General features: G+C 41.7%; 1 protein-coding gene across 4 annotated transcripts in view; it reads right to left on the bottom strand.

Moving 5' to 3' along the window:
* Positions 1 to 1,277: 1,277 nt before the first annotated feature.
* Positions 1,278 to 17,785, bottom strand: part of phkb (phosphorylase kinase, beta) — an 87,461-nt gene continuing 70,953 nt past the window's right edge. For 3 of the 4 annotated variants that reach the window (XM_076078030.1, XM_076078032.1, XM_076078031.1), the window contains 15 exons: positions 16,869 to 16,952; positions 15,985 to 16,089; positions 15,405 to 15,487; positions 14,575 to 14,665; positions 12,129 to 12,187; positions 11,634 to 11,796; positions 10,627 to 10,708; positions 10,241 to 10,298; positions 7,688 to 7,778; positions 6,221 to 6,426; positions 5,623 to 5,757; positions 5,159 to 5,288; positions 3,696 to 3,803; positions 3,457 to 3,597; positions 1,278 to 3,107 (listed from right to left, as the gene is read on the bottom strand). In XM_076078030.1, the coding sequence (XP_075934145.1) occupies positions 2,970 to 3,107; positions 3,457 to 3,597; positions 3,696 to 3,803; positions 5,159 to 5,288; positions 5,623 to 5,757; positions 6,221 to 6,426; positions 7,688 to 7,778; positions 10,241 to 10,298; positions 10,627 to 10,708; positions 11,634 to 11,796; positions 12,129 to 12,187; positions 14,575 to 14,665; positions 15,405 to 15,487; positions 15,985 to 16,089; positions 16,869 to 16,952 (1,674 nt within the window). In that variant the 3' untranslated portion in view covers positions 1,278 to 2,969. Of the gene's footprint in view, positions 3,108 to 3,456; positions 3,598 to 3,695; positions 3,804 to 5,158; positions 5,289 to 5,622; positions 5,758 to 6,220; positions 6,427 to 7,687; positions 7,779 to 10,043; positions 10,135 to 10,240; positions 10,299 to 10,626; positions 10,709 to 11,633; positions 11,797 to 12,128; positions 12,188 to 14,574; positions 14,666 to 15,404; positions 15,488 to 15,984; positions 16,090 to 16,868; positions 16,953 to 17,785 lie in introns of all 4 variants that reach the window. The other variant, XM_076078033.1, reaches the window with a different exon arrangement.

The following is a 17,785-nucleotide window of genomic DNA, read 5'->3' as shown; positions in this document are numbered from 1 at the left end:
CTATAATATACTTTTTACTGGCTATGAAGCAGTCTTGATTTAACCCTCTGAACCCCAAAACCCACCGGCGGGATGGTAAAGCATGTTTTCTTTAAGCAATCAGAGCTTAAAAAAAACAAACCGTTTAAAGTAACCAGATCCTGTAAAAAACATTGAATTCTGTGCTCCTCAGCGCAACTAGGAAGTCGTGATTGACTGACCTGAGACCAACAGTCACGTGACAAAACTTCAGTGAATCTTCGACTGCAGCTGAACACATTGCATTGAGGAGAGGACAGGAGAGGTTGTAAAACAGTGAATAGCAGCTCTTTTTTCCATCATTGGCAACACTTGTGGCAACTTGCAAACAAGTTGTATGTAAAGATTCCGATGATTTCCAATTTCTATAATATAAATGATCAAAGAAAGTCATCTTGCGTTTTCTTTATGATTTATCGCATCGTCATTTTGTTACACTGTACTACACAAAATACATTTTTGAGTTATCTCTACTTCTAGCCATAGTTGTCCATAGAGGTGCAGGACTTATTGCAGTGAATATCAAGGCCACAGCAAGAAAAATGTGACAGGAGTGAAACACGCCCCGAAACTGCTTGGGGTTCAGAGTGTGCCAATGCCTCAATACGACCCACATAAGGAAACGAGACCTGCAGCGGGTATATTGGCTATTGCTATATAGCAATTCTTAATGCATGTCATCGGGTCAGATTCCCAAAATCAGACAAAACTATTTACAGGATGCAGGTTCACCGGAAACTGCCTTAGCACGGACTCCAGCTTCTGCTGGATTCTTCTCGGTGAAGAAGAGGTTTGATTTAATAAGACGGGCAAGATCTCTTCTCACTAGCATGCAAGTTGATTTGAATATATTGATTGTGAGGCAGAGCCCATTTATCATCTCATCTGACTCTCGCCCACCTCTCCACCTCTCTCTGCCAGTCAGTTAGTCAGTGTTGCAGACAGCACACACATCCTCAGCGCTGAGATGCAGATTGATACGGGGGTTCGGGCAACATAAGTGGGTGTAACTGGCAGGATCTGATTTCCATGCCAAACACACCACTCAGGGCTGTAGCAGACGTGCTCCATTTCTGCTGCTGTTTCAGTCAAGCAAGAAGAATTTTTTGCTTCATGTGAAGCAATGATATGTCTGTATTTCATATTCCCACCGTAGAAGAAAAGGGGAGATGTTCCAGCATAATGCAAAACACACTTTTTTACACATTCACATATACCGTTTATAACAGTGATTGTAAAATGACACAGAGGGAAATGTCTATAGTTTCCAGGATAACTTTATTCTTTGAAACTACAGTATTGAATTAAAAATACATACACACACACACACACACACACACAGTGACAAGATTGGGCGGTAATGATATTCATTACCTATCTACCTAAGGATGACAGCGGTGTTTACTGTTGCCCACATTCAACAGGCATTTTCTAAAGGATCCTCAGTTTCAGGACTACAGATGCGCAGTAGTCATTGTCACGCAGAGCCTTATTGTGCAAAATAAACTCTCTTTTGTAGCCTATAACATTCAGAGAAACCGTCACCATGTTTATGGCAAACAGTACCTATGGTCATGCGGCAGACTGTGCATGCATAGAGGTAAGAGGACACAGCGTTCCACAAAGAGAAGCTCAACGTAGTAGAACAAACTTCAAAAAGACTAACTAATAGTAATTCACTATACAATTTAAAATATCTCTCTGGTTCTCAAAACTGCCAAATGCCAAAGACCCACAAATTGTTTAGAAGAGGGTAACCAGATATCGATTCATATATTTATACTGATAGCTCATGTATGAAATAATGGCAGACACCCCTGGGCACCAAATGCATTGATTTGAGAACCACACCTCTCAATATACGACATGACCTTGTACTGTCTACCTGCTATGTAAGAGCTAAACGTTATTGCTGGTGAGGTATAGCTTACATCTGTGCTAATGGTTAATTATGGCATTGAATACCCAATAACCAGAATACAAAACATTTAAATTGAATTTCTAAGCAAAACCAAAAATGTAAGAAAGTCATTTCCTGAAATACGCCGATTCATTTCATGACAGAGAATTAGATGAGAAGGCTGATACCACTCTCATGTCCTGTTAGCTAAATATGAAACTGCAGCCAGCAGCCTGTTCCCCCATTGAGTTTTTATGCTAAGCTACAACAGGACAATTCCTTCAATTTGTTTATATTTTGATGCTTTTAGAGAAAATACTTATTATTGGAGAAAGGGCAAGATAACAGTAGGTGGCTATGTGCCTTTTTGACATAAATAGCTAGCCACCTATGGTAATTTAAAACACTATAAAAATCTTAATTTGAATTCATAAAACAGCTGGGAGACTGAGTTCTGGCAACAGAAAGAAGCGTAAAGGTTACGCAAGGGTCTAGGTGCTAGTGATCACACCTGGTGGATGTGGAGTACATTAGGCCTTGGAACAAAGTGCAGACAGACTAACCTACGGCATCCAGGGAAAGAGAACAGCTAGCTAGTTATGTGGCATTTGACATGACTAGCCACCAATGCTAATAAATAACTAGAGCAAATTCAATGTAACTCAAACACATGTTTACACAGTACAGTTGGGATACAGAACAAACATGTGTAGAGATAAAAGAAACAAGGCCCTGGTGATATCGTGAGTATTTCCCTCCAATCTTCAACATTTGTTTTTATCGTAAACTGGACTGGTGGATGTATGTTACCCACTGGAGCAAACTGCAGACATGCTAATCTATGCCATTCGAGTCTTCTGCTTACAGCTTTTATTGCTGTTGAAGCAAAAGTCCAGGAAAAATGTAGCATGCAGGAGTCCTGCCAAAGGGAGGATTGGAGAGGTTAGAGGTTATCTACTGAATACACGAGATGGATACTCAGAAGGCCCTGCCAGACCGTTTGATGACTACACCGCAGCAGGCCGGGCTTAGGGGTCAAAGCACTGTAAATCTAGCTAACAGAGCATGGGTCATCCTTGCAGGGCTTGAAATCCCCTTGCAGCAACAGGATCATAACTGCCTTGGTCAGGTAGCTGGAGGTGCCTCTCTTTCCCACCGCTGGCGTGTCGTAAAATGCCTCCATGTCACTCTGCAGGGGCACAGATGAAAAGTGCTTTCAAGAATTTATAAAAGTACTTATAAAAGTTAGTTATTTAATGACATGCTATAAGTAAAAAACAACAACTTTCTGGCAGGATTATATCTCACGAATTAAAAAAAAATAAGACAATGGCAGTATGTTTCTATTTGGCTTTTGAACACCTTCTAATTAAGCCACCGCTTTTGTTAAATTATCAGTGTATGGCTGGAACAGAAGCTCAAAGTTTGGGAGCACATTGATCTGGATCTGTGATGAGATAATGTTGTGGTTGACAATCAGGTCGCATTCAAGTGAGAAGATGTTGTATCAGTTACAGCCTAGAAGGAAGCCGCTCTACCTGTTTCTCTGTGCCTGCGGAGTGTCCGCGATCCTTCTGGAAATCGTTAAAGGCTTCCTTCACCAAACCGTCCAGATCCACCTTGTCGCCGAACTCCAGCTCCGGGTTTCTCTCCAGCACTATGGACACCACCATCAGCAACTACTCACACAGCGGAGACAGGACACGTCAGGAACTAAGAACAGAGCATTCTCTTTGTTTAAAGGTCTAAACCTCAGTCGTAATGACAAAGAGTTTACCTCTACTATGATCTGTCTGTTCTCAGGCAGGATGATGTTCTTCAGCGTGTCCTCCACCAGCAGGGAGAAGTTCATCTCATACATGGTCATGTCAGACAGTGTCGGTTGCTGCAAAGAGACAGTTCATTATGTATATCCTGCGTGTGTTTATGAGCCGTCATCACAGGGCTGTTTTAATTAAACTGTTTAATTATTTTGTCCTGATTAAAGTGTCACACTGAATCATCTGATTCCATCACTGCGAGCATGAGAGAGGCAGAGGGTTGTGGGATCTCCTGTGCACTAATAACCTGAGTCTCTGCAGTGTGTGTTAAAACAAGTCCTCATTTGTTCCGTCGGCTGAGCTCAGGCAGATTATGAGAGATGTAGAGAAAGTTAATATAAGTTGTGAAAACGTAAAGTGGAATTGGATATGGTCCTCAAATATCTAAAGCGATATAGAACTGGATGTATTGTTAGATTATTTGAAAAACAAAATGAATGTAGAAATCAAGAGTCTTTATAAATCAATATACAATGTAGTTTGAACAGGATTTTTTTGGGGGGGAAAAGTTAATGTGTAGTGGATGGCTGAAAATCCTAATAAGCATCCAATAAACGTTTCTTGAGTTGATGCTCCAGATAAAAAACAAACTCACGGTCGCAGTGACTTCGTCTATTTCTTATATACAGTCCATGGTTGCGGTTTGTAAACATAACAGTCAAGTTGGCCCCTCCTCCCTGGCACAATGACAACAGGAGCCTACGCCCCCCTGACCACGGTTTGTGTCAGGGCGCTCGCCAGCAGGTGAAAGCCGACCCCTGATTCACTCTCGTTTTGAAACGAGCTTTGCCCACTTGGTGTTTCGGCCCAAAATCTTTGCGTTATTTTGGCACTTTGTCCGCTATTTTTGTAGATTTGGATGCATGCTTACAACCTGGCACCTGGTCGCTACGTTCTTAAAGAGGTTGATGCCCAGAAACGTCCCAAACACAGCAAAATAAGAAAATACAGAGAGGCAGAGGGCAGGGTTTGTCTGAAGGCACAGACAATGCCACAAACTTCTAGTGGGTCATAAGTGATGATCGAGAGGGATTGTTTTTGTAAAGTCTATACATTGTTTTTTTTAAAAGAAAAATCGACTCTTTCTGCTTTTAAGTAAACCTACGGACAAATAGATGCAGCAATGAACAGCCAGCCAAAAAGCATTCACTGCAAACATTTTGACTTGTCATAGTAGGAAAAGCTCAGATGTTAATATCCGGTCCATATTTGACACTGTCACCAGTACTTGAACAAACTAATATACGTGAGCAACACTGTTTTGAGAAACAGAATTTGTTAGGTGTTCTTTAAAAGACAACGAAACATAGAGATCGGTGACTGTAAGGCATACACGTGCCTGTTAAAGAACACATTGCAATTCATTACACGGCATCGATCACAGTGTTTATTCTGCAGCAGTGTCAGGGGAGGCAGGTACCTGTGGGAGGTGAGTCCCAGCCACCATAAAACCGTTGGGGGTCCTCTCCAGGATCTGCCACACACGGTCATAAAAGCCCAGAGGGGTCCTGTTCAGAGAGCCATCGATCTGACGCTTGTTCAGCCAAGACCTGAGGCCAAAGCAAGGGTGAAACTGATGAACCGGGTTATAGAGACTGGGGATGTATGATGTCAAAAGCCGTTGTTCCAGAGGAAATTGTCTATGTGTATTAGATTAGATTGGATAAGATAAAAATGTAATAATTCTCATTTTGAAATTGGGTTGCGGTAGCAGCAGATAGTAAGATATGGCTGCAGACAAGACGGAAGATAAAATAATTAAACCCTAAAAAGATTAAACAAGTGAATGCATTAAGATAACGACACTGCGTCTTCAAAGGCACTTTTGGGAGTAGAAAAAGAGGAGAAGGCGCAGGCTGTGTTCTCGATAGCGTGACTTTGTACCTGCCGGTGTGTTGTGGCTGCAGGACGTCCAGCAGGAGCTGCTTGATGTCGCTGGGGGAGAGCTGGTAGATGTCCTGAGCTGGCATGTCTCCTGCCCTGATCTTCAGCTCGTGTTTCATGGCCTGAACAATCCATCTGGAAATCCACAGTACACACACACACACACGCTGTTGACCACCACAGAATGTATCCCTATATACAGCTCACTTTGTCTGAACAAGGATGAACACGTTCAAAATAGTGTCCTTTCTTCGGTAATGCTTCACTGTGTCAAGTTTCTTATTAAATGTAATACCTTTTCTATATAGTCAAAGTCTCAGTCCACCTCTAAGAGAACTGCTGAGAGGTTCCTTTGAAGCATAAAACAACCTGTATTGACACAGATATTTGAAAGCAAGGCGTTCCTGATGTTTTGATTGGCTAACTTAAGAATATAATATAATAAACTGAGGAAAAACTGCAGCCTCAACCGATGCTAATATTCATTGAATTCTTCATGTTCTGCTGAGTGGTCTGAAAGGAGAATTACAGTAAAGAGTTCATACTGCATGACTAAATGTGCACTGATTCAACCATCCTGAACCTGAATTTGTCGTACCCGACTCTGATCTTGAGCATGCCGCTGAACAGCTCTGGGTTGTTGGAGATAATCCATCCGATATGAATGACCAGTTCCTGCTGAAGCACGGCCTCGCGCTCCCCACCTTGAGGGGCGCACCTGCTGTAGATGATGCCCTGGATCACCCCTGGCGACAGCGGGTTGGAGATCACCTCTTCTTCTTGCCCGAATAGGCCGAGGGTCACCTAGCAATCACAGGCAACGACGCACGCACGCACGGACGCACGCACAACCAGGGAAAAAGAGCATACACCGAAACCACATACAGTTAGAATGTTCTCTGCACTGCAGAATAACTGTTGTGTGCAACATATCTAAGCTTTTGTGAGCATGTGTGCCATATGCTTGTGCACGTGTGTGAAAGTGTGTTCATGCGTAGAACGGCATGTGCACACACACAGAAGTCCTCCAAGGTGCAATTCCTACAAGTATCTTTGTTTCATATCTCTAAAATTGGCCTCCTCTCCCAGAGCCACATAAAAAGAAAATTACAAATCACAAGATGACTCTTTTGTATTTTGTTTCATCTGAAAGGCATTTCATGAAAATTACACCTAACCAATCTTCCAGATGGGAGGAAACACTTTTATCCTTGCCTTCAGCTGATGAAACCCGGCACTTTGAAGCTGTATCATTCATCTTTACATCTGGACTGATTGTATCTGAGCAAAAGAACGGCCTGGAGCTGGAAATGAAGTCTGGTAAGGACCCAGGGGAAATACATTGTTGAGTTTGACTATTGACAAGAAATGTTAACAAAACCAGTCAGAATAGACCTAAATGGGGTGGTGCCTCTTATTTCTTCCAACTAAGCTGTTATTGTAAGCAGAGCAACACAGCCGTCTCAAATCTTAAATCAGCTTTTCCAATCATGTCGAGAGGAGCGATCCCTCCGGTAAGCAATCTATATGCAGATTCACAACTTGAGCTACTTCAGCATAATGAAATGCTTAAAACTGTTCAGAAGGGCAAAAAAACGAGGCGAGATAAAACGACACTCTCGAGAGGAGACTAATCTCTGAGTAACACTTGACAGGAAATGATGCACCGAACCCCATCCAGAGCGAGGGAGTCGCACCAGACAAATTCACGGGTCACGGTACGTCAATCGGCACATGGCGTGTGTCCAGACACGCGGACACGGTGCATATTAGGATTCTACGCTGGTCACACGGGCAGCCTCGCTACAGCTACAGCTTTGATGCACACACAAAGGAGGTGAGCTGGGATGGGGAATGTGAGCATGCAGCTAGCCAATAAGAACTCCCACAGGATTACAGCATGAGAAGCTCATAATCATCTATTACCAATTTCATTTCTTTTAATCAGTGAACATTAAAATCATTGTCCCGACATGCCATTTTCCCCAAATAACCCCAAATCATTTGTACAGAAGGGATAGTTACGGTAAACTACTCAGGCCCTGCGCTCTGTGTATCAACTTACCTGCTTGCCATGCACTAAAACACTAGTAATACTGGGCGCAAGGCTGTCCACTAGCTTAGTTAAGAGACTGGCAGCAAGACGGACAACAGACCTAGTGGGCGAAAAGACACAAGAACATTCTTGACGTCATGACAGATAACTAACAGGTAGTGCTTTAGAAGATTACATCTTTTTCTTCATTTTTAAATAATAAATAATAAATGTGTAAGTCCCAATCCTAATTAATTGATCTAGTTATTGAATGGCCAAATAAAAGGTTGGCTTTCCATTGAAATATTTTAATGTTCACTAATTTCTCAGTTTGTTAATGGCAAGAGTCACTACAGCCTTCAAACAGCCTCCCGTTGCCTGCAGGAATCCTATGAGGGAAAAAGCAACACAAATGAACATTCATAATCTTCCCAGGTAGCTCACAGCCAGGGTTGTTATAGACACACAGAGTTGAAGCCATCCTTCACAGAAGCAATGATCAAATTAAATAATTTCATTAAGGGAGTCATGAATACAATCAGCACAAACTCCTCTTACAATATGCTATTATATACAACTCTATTTTGGTGTGTGTGTGTGTGTGTGTGTGGAGTTATTCAGTTCCTGCACCTGTGGAGCTACAAAGGCACATCTTGAGCATGATGAATCAAAACGCATGTTTAGAAGGCATGATGTGGTGTTGATCCTCTGATGCTTTCTTGGGGAACCTATTTGCAGCTTTACTTCCTGGCCCATGTTAGGTAAATGAGAAAGTCAATTAAACTCGGTATTGATGGTATTTCCCAGCAAGTTGGAATCCACTCTCCAGGCTTTTCTTTTTTTTTGGCAGTTTGGCATAATCACATTTCTCTCTGCTGAAATCCTATTCATTCATAAAACAGCACATAATAAAAGCTGTCGTCTCGGTCAGGTTGAATGCACTTATTGTAAGTCGCTTTGGATAAAAGCCTCAGCTAAATGAATATGATGTAATGTTACCGTGGCACAAATTCAAATCAAACCATGGACAAACCATCGGAAGTAACGGGTCAATTCTAGGTGAGTGAGGCCAGCGGTATACACCAAACTAAATAAGTGATTTGCAGCTTTGTGATCAAGGATCAAAAAGAGAAAGATATTTAGTTTGACTGGAACAGTGGGCACCGGTTTGCCAGTCAAATGTTTCATTCTACGCTACGCTCCAAAAAATGGAGAACACTATTTATTATGATTGAGTCTTTCAATAACGGATTTACATATCCTGGCTTTGAGGAGGCTACATATTTAAGCTAGGGTAATCCAAAAGTAACTGAAATACCTACTCTAGGCCACACATCACTGTGTGCTGTCTGTGCAGATATACTGTATATATATACATATATATATATATATATATATATACACACACATATATATACTTTTACCAGTTAGCAAGTAAGACCAACAGTATTTTGATAATGAAAAATACAGTTATGATCGACATGTTCGTCGAGCTCACAATCTGAAGGACAGTCAACTTTGATTACGTTTGCCTCCAGGGAGATACATTTGCTGTAATATTACTTTGTTGTGATGAATGTGCGAATGGTGTCTGCTCCCAAGGCAACAATCAAGCTCCTCCATCTAGCACGGATGCCCTTGATGAAACAGTGAGTGTAAAGGCATTCACAGTGCCATAACAAATAGGCAAATTCTATTTCATTTGGCGTATACAGCTGGCCTTATCGCAGCGGGTGACGCTGCGGTAGCAGAAACGTGGGTCCGGCCTCTGTGATGGTTAATGGAAAGGAAGCAAACACCGACGACAAGCTCCTGAACACAGTGTGAATGTTAGCCACCTTATTAGGCTAAACTTTGTGGTTTAGCCAGAATTTTAGCAAGATGCTAAGACATGAGCCAACTAGTGCATGACACCTCCTGTTACCAGGGTGACTAATATCACACCGTGAGATTTCACTTATTAAAACCTTTTTGATCGTAAAACGTGGGACAAGAATTAGTTTAATAATAAGTAATAATACGTATAGTCAGTATTAACTGTTTCTTTGAAGGTTTTTATACCATTTTTAGAAACTTTTCTTTACAAATTATTTAATTAAAATAATAAAAATGAATTTACTAATTTACATAATAAAAGAGTAGAAATAGGAGACTTTTTGAAATATTTCATAAAAAAATCCAAACCTTAAATATTGGTTATTCTTCTTTCTGACTTAGAAATCGCTGTTAATTAGTTAGTTGGTTGGTTGGTTGGTTGGTTGGTTATGAGGAATCACAAAGTAGGATTGGCTAACCCTCACACAGCTCTCAAGTTAAGACAGCTAGCTAGCCAGCTGACTGGGAGGAAACATGCAGAGTCTTCAGTCCATCTCTGCCTGGGAATTACCTGTTTCCCATGCACCAGTATTGTGGTGATGTGAGGAGCTATAGAGCTGGCGAACTTCTTGATAATGGCAGCAGCATGACGCACTGCCAGCCTACAGTTCAGCCAGATTTAAATGTTAACATGAGACAAGATATTTGTGGCTGCAACCAGTGCATGCAGTCTACGTATTTGTGTATGTGTGTGTGGGAATATCAGACCAAAGCTTTCTGCTGCCAGCTCTTCTGTAGATTCTCTCCAGTTCATCCCTCAGGTTCTCTGGAATCACAAATATGTTTGCGTTTGGACATTAAAAAAGACCATAAAGACATATACAATCAAATCCAAATGTACCCTTCATCCTTTGTATGTTAGAACTGACGTTACCACACATGCAACAGCATCCTTAAGACTTCTAACTGATTACAGGACTGATGAAGGCACCAAAAACGGGTTTTACAAGAATAAAATGAACGCACTTCTGACACGATTTCCTTTGCCTTTAAGGAGGAAACTCTGAAGATCTGCTATTCTGTTTCAGTACATCATGTGACTAGTTCTTAAAGATGCTCACCAACTCTGAGTGTGTGTATGTGTGTGTGCTTACCATCTTTGGCAAGGAAGTCTGGCCCTTCTCTTCTCAGAAGGATAACTGCAAGCTGAGCCTGACTGGCCAAGCAGTTGCAGTCCTGGGAAATGACAGACACACACACACACACACACACGCACGCACATGCACACAGACAAGAGAGAGATAGTTAGATGAGTAGAAGAGCCTGGTTACGCATACAAACACAACAGATTTAAACAAGCTCAAGATACCTTTATTGCGCACAGCTGTAATATTATCTGCTCACAGTAAGCACTAACAAGCCGTATTGACCAAATTGTTTTCTGGAATTTTGCAATTGTGGTAATAACAGGTACATTTTTAATGTATTGCCTCATTTAATATTGATAGCAGCCTTAACATGCCTAAAATATGGAAGAGAGAGCACCTTTAAGCATGTCAGAAGAGGATTGGGGTAAATTATTTATTGTTTGCTTGAAATACTAAGTGAATATTAGGTTTGGTATCTTCGATATGGCCACTAACATTCTAAAATTAATAACAAACGTGGATGTGGGTTTTCAGACTGTCAGTCGGTCTTCTATCCTGAATTCCTCATAGATCCAACAAATCACAATTGCAGAAGGCGCGGGCTGAGGTTTGGATTTTTCAGACAAGTATGAAATATTCAAGTCCAGAGCCAGACGGACGAGCTGTTAATAGTGAGCAGACTCGGACGGATGGTACACAGGACCTGGCCTTGAGGATATATGTTTTAACATATTTATAAGATAACAGGTGACAGGTGGGCAAGAGCGGGATGTGTCAAAGAGTCAACAGGGGGGGAAACAATCAGGGCACAGAGGTTATCTTCCACACAAATAATGAGGAAACCCTTTCGCAATTCTCTGAGGGGAAGGCAGGTGGACTAGTTGGAAGCGGATTAAAGAGTTGCTTACCCCTACTCAAAAGAAACCTGGGGTTGTGTTGGTTAATAAGAAGATGTTTGAAGTAATATGAAGGTTTAGATTTTTCTGCATGCTGTGAACGGCCGATCAACTCACGTGGAACTTCTGGACGACCTCATGGGTGGGCTTCAGCAGCCACTCCTCCACATTGATCTCAGGCTGCTGCTCCAGTTCTGAGACGTTGGGTGTGCTCATCTGTCTCTTCACCTTGGAGTGCTTAGGCAGCTCCAGCTCCTCAAAGCTCTTAAACTCTGGGATCCTATGCACAAGCACACGCACACACACATACACACTAATTGTATGAAGACGGTAGATCCACATGCGGTTGTTTTTATCTCATTTGAAACATTTCACAACTACATGAACAAACAAAACACTGCTGTCATCATTCACTTGGCATTTTGTTAATTATACACTAAACTGATTTCTTGATCCTGAAAACATTTTAAATCAAGTCTACACGTCTACACTGTATACCAATAATCCTCAGATTGTATGCATATCAGCCTTAATGAGCTTTTTAAAATATCCCGCCAAACAGTCAAACTGACCTCTGACTAATTAAGTACAAAGACGAGAGGAAACTCTTACTCTGCCTCATTGACACGCAGGAAGTCCAACTGCTCCACCACTGCTCCAGATATCAGGGTCTAATAGGTCGATGAGAAAAAAAAGGACATATCAATGATTTGCAAAACGATTATTCTATCTCTATACAAGAGAGTGCACAGTAACATAGAAATAGTCTCCTGAAGAAAGCACGGCTCTATAAACCACAGAGAGGTTTGTCGGGGGACTCAGTATATACAGAACAATAGTTTGAGCAATGCAGTTCATAACACAGAATACATGGAGTCGTAAGGTGTGAACTCAGTTCAATCTTTCACATTTTACAAATGTGTATGGGAGCGGTAACAATCTAGTGTCTGAGACGGTGAAAGTTTGAAAGCAAAGCAGTGTGCGAGCACAGAGCGCAGTTCAATGCGAACTGCTCCTGTGGTCTAAATGTGATATTAGCCATTCCAACTGAAGTCAACTCCAAAACAAAAATAAGAGGCAAAGGAGAGGAGCAATCCCGCTCCCCATAACAATGAGGTGATGAAGAGGAGAAGTGTTTCAAAGTTGTTGGAGTTAGCTGTGAAGTGAATAGCAAATAGGCGAAGGGAAGGAAGAACTTTAGAGCAAAACAAAAAAAAAACGGATCATATGAGAACGCCTCTGCTGAACACCACAGACTCAGTGGGAGAAAAGATAGGGTTGGGAAACCTGTCATAAGTGACCATATTTGAATATAATTCTAGAGCTGCATCCTAAACAAATACCATCTGCCATGAAAAATAAGAACTGGCTGCAGAAAAAATGTTTACGGCTAATTGTAAATTCATGAATGCTGCCGTGAACATTCCAGTGAGTTAAATCAAATGGGCTATTTTAATATGATATATGCTCACTCACAATACATGTGTGAAAGGTTTTACTTTGTTTAAAACTGCATGAATTGATTGAGCACCTGGGGGCAGTGTAAACCAGCTGTACATACAACTCTGACATATTGTCAATATTTAAGTGGAGACGAGGAACTTCTCATCTAGCAGACACATAGACATATTTTCATTCATTCACAGTTTTGTTTGTGTCTACCTGGTGAATGTAAGTCTAAAATTCACTCCGTGTTTAGCTCTGTTTTCGGTCTCCACCAACTCCTGAGGTAAATATCTCTCTTTAGCTGCTAAATGCATCACTATGTTCACCAGCTAGCCGCTGAAATTGTCTGTCTGTTCAATGGCATTCTAATGCTTCTCGCTGAACACTCTGCTGATGGATATGAGGTGGATGAGACGGTGAGAACCAAACGGTAGCGTTTGGGCGGTAAACCCAAAACACTGAGTTAAAAGATGCTCAAATGCTCCGTAGAGTTGAGTGAGGTGACAATTCTCTGTGGTTTCAACACTATGAACCTTTCACATTACATGTTGCATGTGATCCATTTGTGAAAGAAGGAGGGACTTCTGGGAAACGTTTTCTTTCCAGAAGAAAGAGACGAAGCAACCTGCATCTGTAATATGAAGCCATTGTATATTTCAGAGACGGAAGTGACATCTGTTGTAAATGAGCCAACAGGAGAGAGCAGGTGGCACGTTTTCCCCCTGACAGCCGCCCTTGAAGAAACACCTTCACAATATGCCAACAATCAAAAGTTTAGTAACAATAACGATTGATTCAGTCGTAAAATCAGTATTGATTGGAATTGTGACAATTGTGACAAGACCTAACACTATTGGTCCTCCCAATAAAATGAGCAGAAAGTATTGTCTGGGTGCAATTTCGGAGAGCCAATCATTTCTTTGAAAAATGCTGTTAAAAATTAAACTGATTAAAATCCAATTCACTGGTGGGGAGGAAGTGTTAAAGGGTTTACTGAGCGGGTAAAGATTTAAGATAAATAGTTGTGCCTCCTCGGTACATCTTAAATTAATTAACCTCCTAAGCAGGTGTTTTCAGCTCCTTGGCAACTACTAGAGCGAACAAACAGTGCTTTATTAAACCCTATCACGCAGCTGAGGTAAATAAAATCAGTCAAACTGAAGCCTGTCTGGAGATCAGTGTAACCTGACGTGGCTGCAAAACCTTTTTGCTGATAAAAGAAAAATGGTTTGGACTTAGTTCAAACTGCACATGATGTTCAGTCTCATCTTATTTATGTCCTGGAAGTTGTGCAGCATTATTTGCATTTTTATATCAAAAATAATTTAGCTTGTCTTACCATTCTTTTCAAAGGCAATATTTTATTATATTTTTTAAATTCGCTTAGATTTTGTGGCAATCATAAGCCACGCTAGTATTTAAAAAAAATGCCGTTATTAGGGAAAACTCGCACTTCTTTTTTTTTTTTTTTTTTACGATGAACTAACTATTGACTGTTAACATGTCCAATAATCCAAGAGAAGAAAAATCCATGTGCATTCCTAAAACAAAGAGTGATTGAGAACGACCAAATTAAACAATCGATACCATAATGAACAAGTCTATTTCAAACCTGAAGTCTGTCGACATGAACTTTGACCCCTCCGATGTTGCCTTTCTTGAACGAGGCCAGCATGTCCAGGACTGGGTTGAAGCGGCTCCCCCTGGTGAGACAGAGGTTACAATGACTAAATTTGGCTTTTCCTACGGTGCACGGTGGAGTGAATCTGTCTCATTCTGAGTCTAAACATCTGTGTTAACCACTATATTACGAACAGAACACACGTGTTAAACATATCAGTATGAAAACATCATAGCTGAATTTTTCTTTTTCTTCAATAAATCAGCACATTTCCCCCCAGACCTTCACTGCTTTATTCGGTGGGCTGCTACCTTCCATGCAGGTCATCTTCCCGATCAATAGCAGACTAATGACTATTGAGTTGCTTCTCTGAGAACCCACTGACTCATTCCAGATTCTGCAATGTGGCTGTTTAAGCGCTTGTAGCACATTTAACATATATGGCTTTCTGGATAATTGTCAATACTGCTGTAATCAGCTCACCAGTCAGGCTACAGTGATATAAATGAGAAACATTATCACCCAATCAGCAAGCGAATACAGTTGCACCTTGCTGCTATAAAGATAAATGGCAGTACATGTGGGAGGGAAGAGAGGTAAAGTGGGAGGGAGAGAGAAATGTTGGATTAAAAAAAAAATGAAGCAAACTGCATTGTGCCTGTCAAGGCATTTTGTTGTGAGCTTGAGTATCAGAGAGAAAAAGAGAGATAGAGGGTGATGTATGGGGCGATAGGTGGAGGAGGAATGCTGTAAGAAAGCTATCAAAGGACAGGAGGACATTAAAAAAAATGATAAAAGAGCTATTATGAAGTTATTATTACTTGATGTTATCCTCGCGGATGAGAACCAGGAAGAGAGGACGTCCCTGCATCTTCCAGCACTGTTTGATGAACTGCAGGGCGTTCTGCGCACACACACACACACAGTTACAGGATTACATGGCACGCAACTTAGACCTCTATGTCATCAGAAGGTTCAGCAGCTGAAGGTTGGTTTCAAGGCCTTCTTAGTTTTTAGAACGTTAAAACGGCCATCAATTGACTGGAAGATGTTCCACTATTGTATGATATCAATTAGTGACAATAATGAACAGAAGTGTAAGCAAACTCAATCATCAGTCAATATACCTAGTGCTTGCGGTTGGCAAGCTGCTGGTTAAGAGCTTAGATTTCTGGTACCAGGTAGGCTATGACACTAGTATGTGCCCTTTCTGTGGGGACACGTAAAATGAGCTTGCAACCGAGCCAAATCAGCTGATTCCCTGCCATTCTCACAAATGTCAGGCTGCATCTTGTTAGACCACACAAGCTCAGTGATTTAAGTTCTTTGAGCACATAACAAGTGGCTGGCTGTGGAGTCGTAACGGCAACGGTAAGCTCCGTGAGTGTGACCCTGACTTACCTTAATGTCATCAATCAGCAGCATGACATCCTGGGACAAGTAAAAGTCACTTAGATCAAACACTATTGGGTAGCACACCACCGTCTTGCCCAGGATCCGATAAATCTGGAGGGAGGCGAACACACACACACACACACACACACACACACACACACACACACACACACACACACAGTTGCATGAGAAGACGGATGGCTCGCAAGTAGCCACGTATACATTATTCTGTGCAGTGTATAAAACAAGCCATCAATCCTAAGATAGAGGAGACACACAGAAGCCACACATCCACTCCTGATCTCACACACACACACACACACACACTATATACACACAACCGATATGAAGCCCCCTCTCACACATACAAATTGTCACAGGGGCTCAAACACACACACTCTCTTACAGACACACACTGATGATGATAATGCCCTCTGGCAGTCTGCCATCTTCCCTATAAATGTCCCATTATAATACTGTCTTAGCAATGCGTTGGGAGCCATGATTCATTTGTTTGGTAATGCCTTTGTTTGAGAAAGCTGCTGTGGCTCAACTTATTTGGTGACCTTCATTTGGAAGAAACTGCAAACAACATCTCACACACACACACACACACACACTTCCACAGGCACCAGATATGCACACGCACAAACTGCCTGACAGCTTAGCATATTAAAAGAATCTATTCTGCATTCACTGATGCATACTGCAAGTCTGACGAAGAGAAAAACTCTTGGAACTGAATATTTTCTGTCTCTATGTTCAGTTCGACTCCTCAGAGCTCTGGGAAACGTATGCAGATCAACATGTGGGAGGTGTGTTAGTGGTCACCCATGACCTTTGCACCACGTGTGTGCCCATGTGTACCGGTATGCAATCGATATATATACCTTGCAGGTCCCAATGCAGCCCACTGGCCTCTCTGGACGCCCACTCAACCCCAGCTTTTTATTGATGGCAAGGAAACGGTAAGCCTGCAGAAAGAAACACACGAAAAACCCGCGTCAGCAAACACGACATACACATTGCACACACTCTTGCTGCTAACCTTTCCGATTCCAGAGAAATCAAAAATCTACATTTGTCCCCCGTACATTTCCCTGAGATTAAAAATATTACTTTTCACTGGAAATGTCATGGCGTGTGGTGCCAGTTCGTATCGTAATGAAAGTGCAAGTCCATCATCCGTCTGTTCCTCTGAGATACTTCTGTTGTTGCAACTCAAGAGCTGAAATTACCGCCATATGGCAGAACCACCTACTGATATTTAGCTCTGTGTAAAGTTATGAGACGTGGCGACAGCGAAAGGTTCCTGTGCTGTGATGAGCAGCGTGCTTAGTGGACCCAAGCACACCCATGGGCACCGGAGCTGAAAAGTCTGTTTGCAGAGGCCTAAAAGAGGAAACACTGAGACCTAGCTGAGCCCTCATTAGAATAAATAAAGGGCCGCATGCTGTTTGATTCCACTTGAGCCACTTAGATTATGCACTGCTAAAAATGCCAAATCCATCTTAGATATTAGCTGGTGGTAGTTGACCCTTCACTAGGCCCCAACCCTGTTACCTGTCACACTTCCCATTCTAGTATGGCCCATATGCAGTTTATAGTAATAATGGTGGTAGATTTACCGCTGAAATTGTTATATTTTTGATACAATGGGTCTTAAATGTAACACTGAGGTCTCCAGCTGACTCAAAACACAGAGTAATAAAGAAATACAATTGCTCCTTTATTGCAGGGAAGCTAGTTAGCTCTAGTTTTATAGCACAGTATCATAAAAGAAAATGTTGCAATGCAGGGATGCTTA

This window comes from Anarhichas minor, unplaced genomic scaffold (genome assembly GCF_050575085.1).
Source record: "Anarhichas minor isolate MPS153535 unplaced genomic scaffold, ASM5057508v1 ptg000062l, whole genome shotgun sequence".
NCBI classification, from domain to species: domain Eukaryota; kingdom Metazoa; phylum Chordata; class Actinopteri; order Perciformes; family Anarhichadidae; genus Anarhichas; species Anarhichas minor.
Note: the sequence above shows the minus strand (reverse complement) of the source record. Positions and strands in the feature narration are given on the sequence as shown.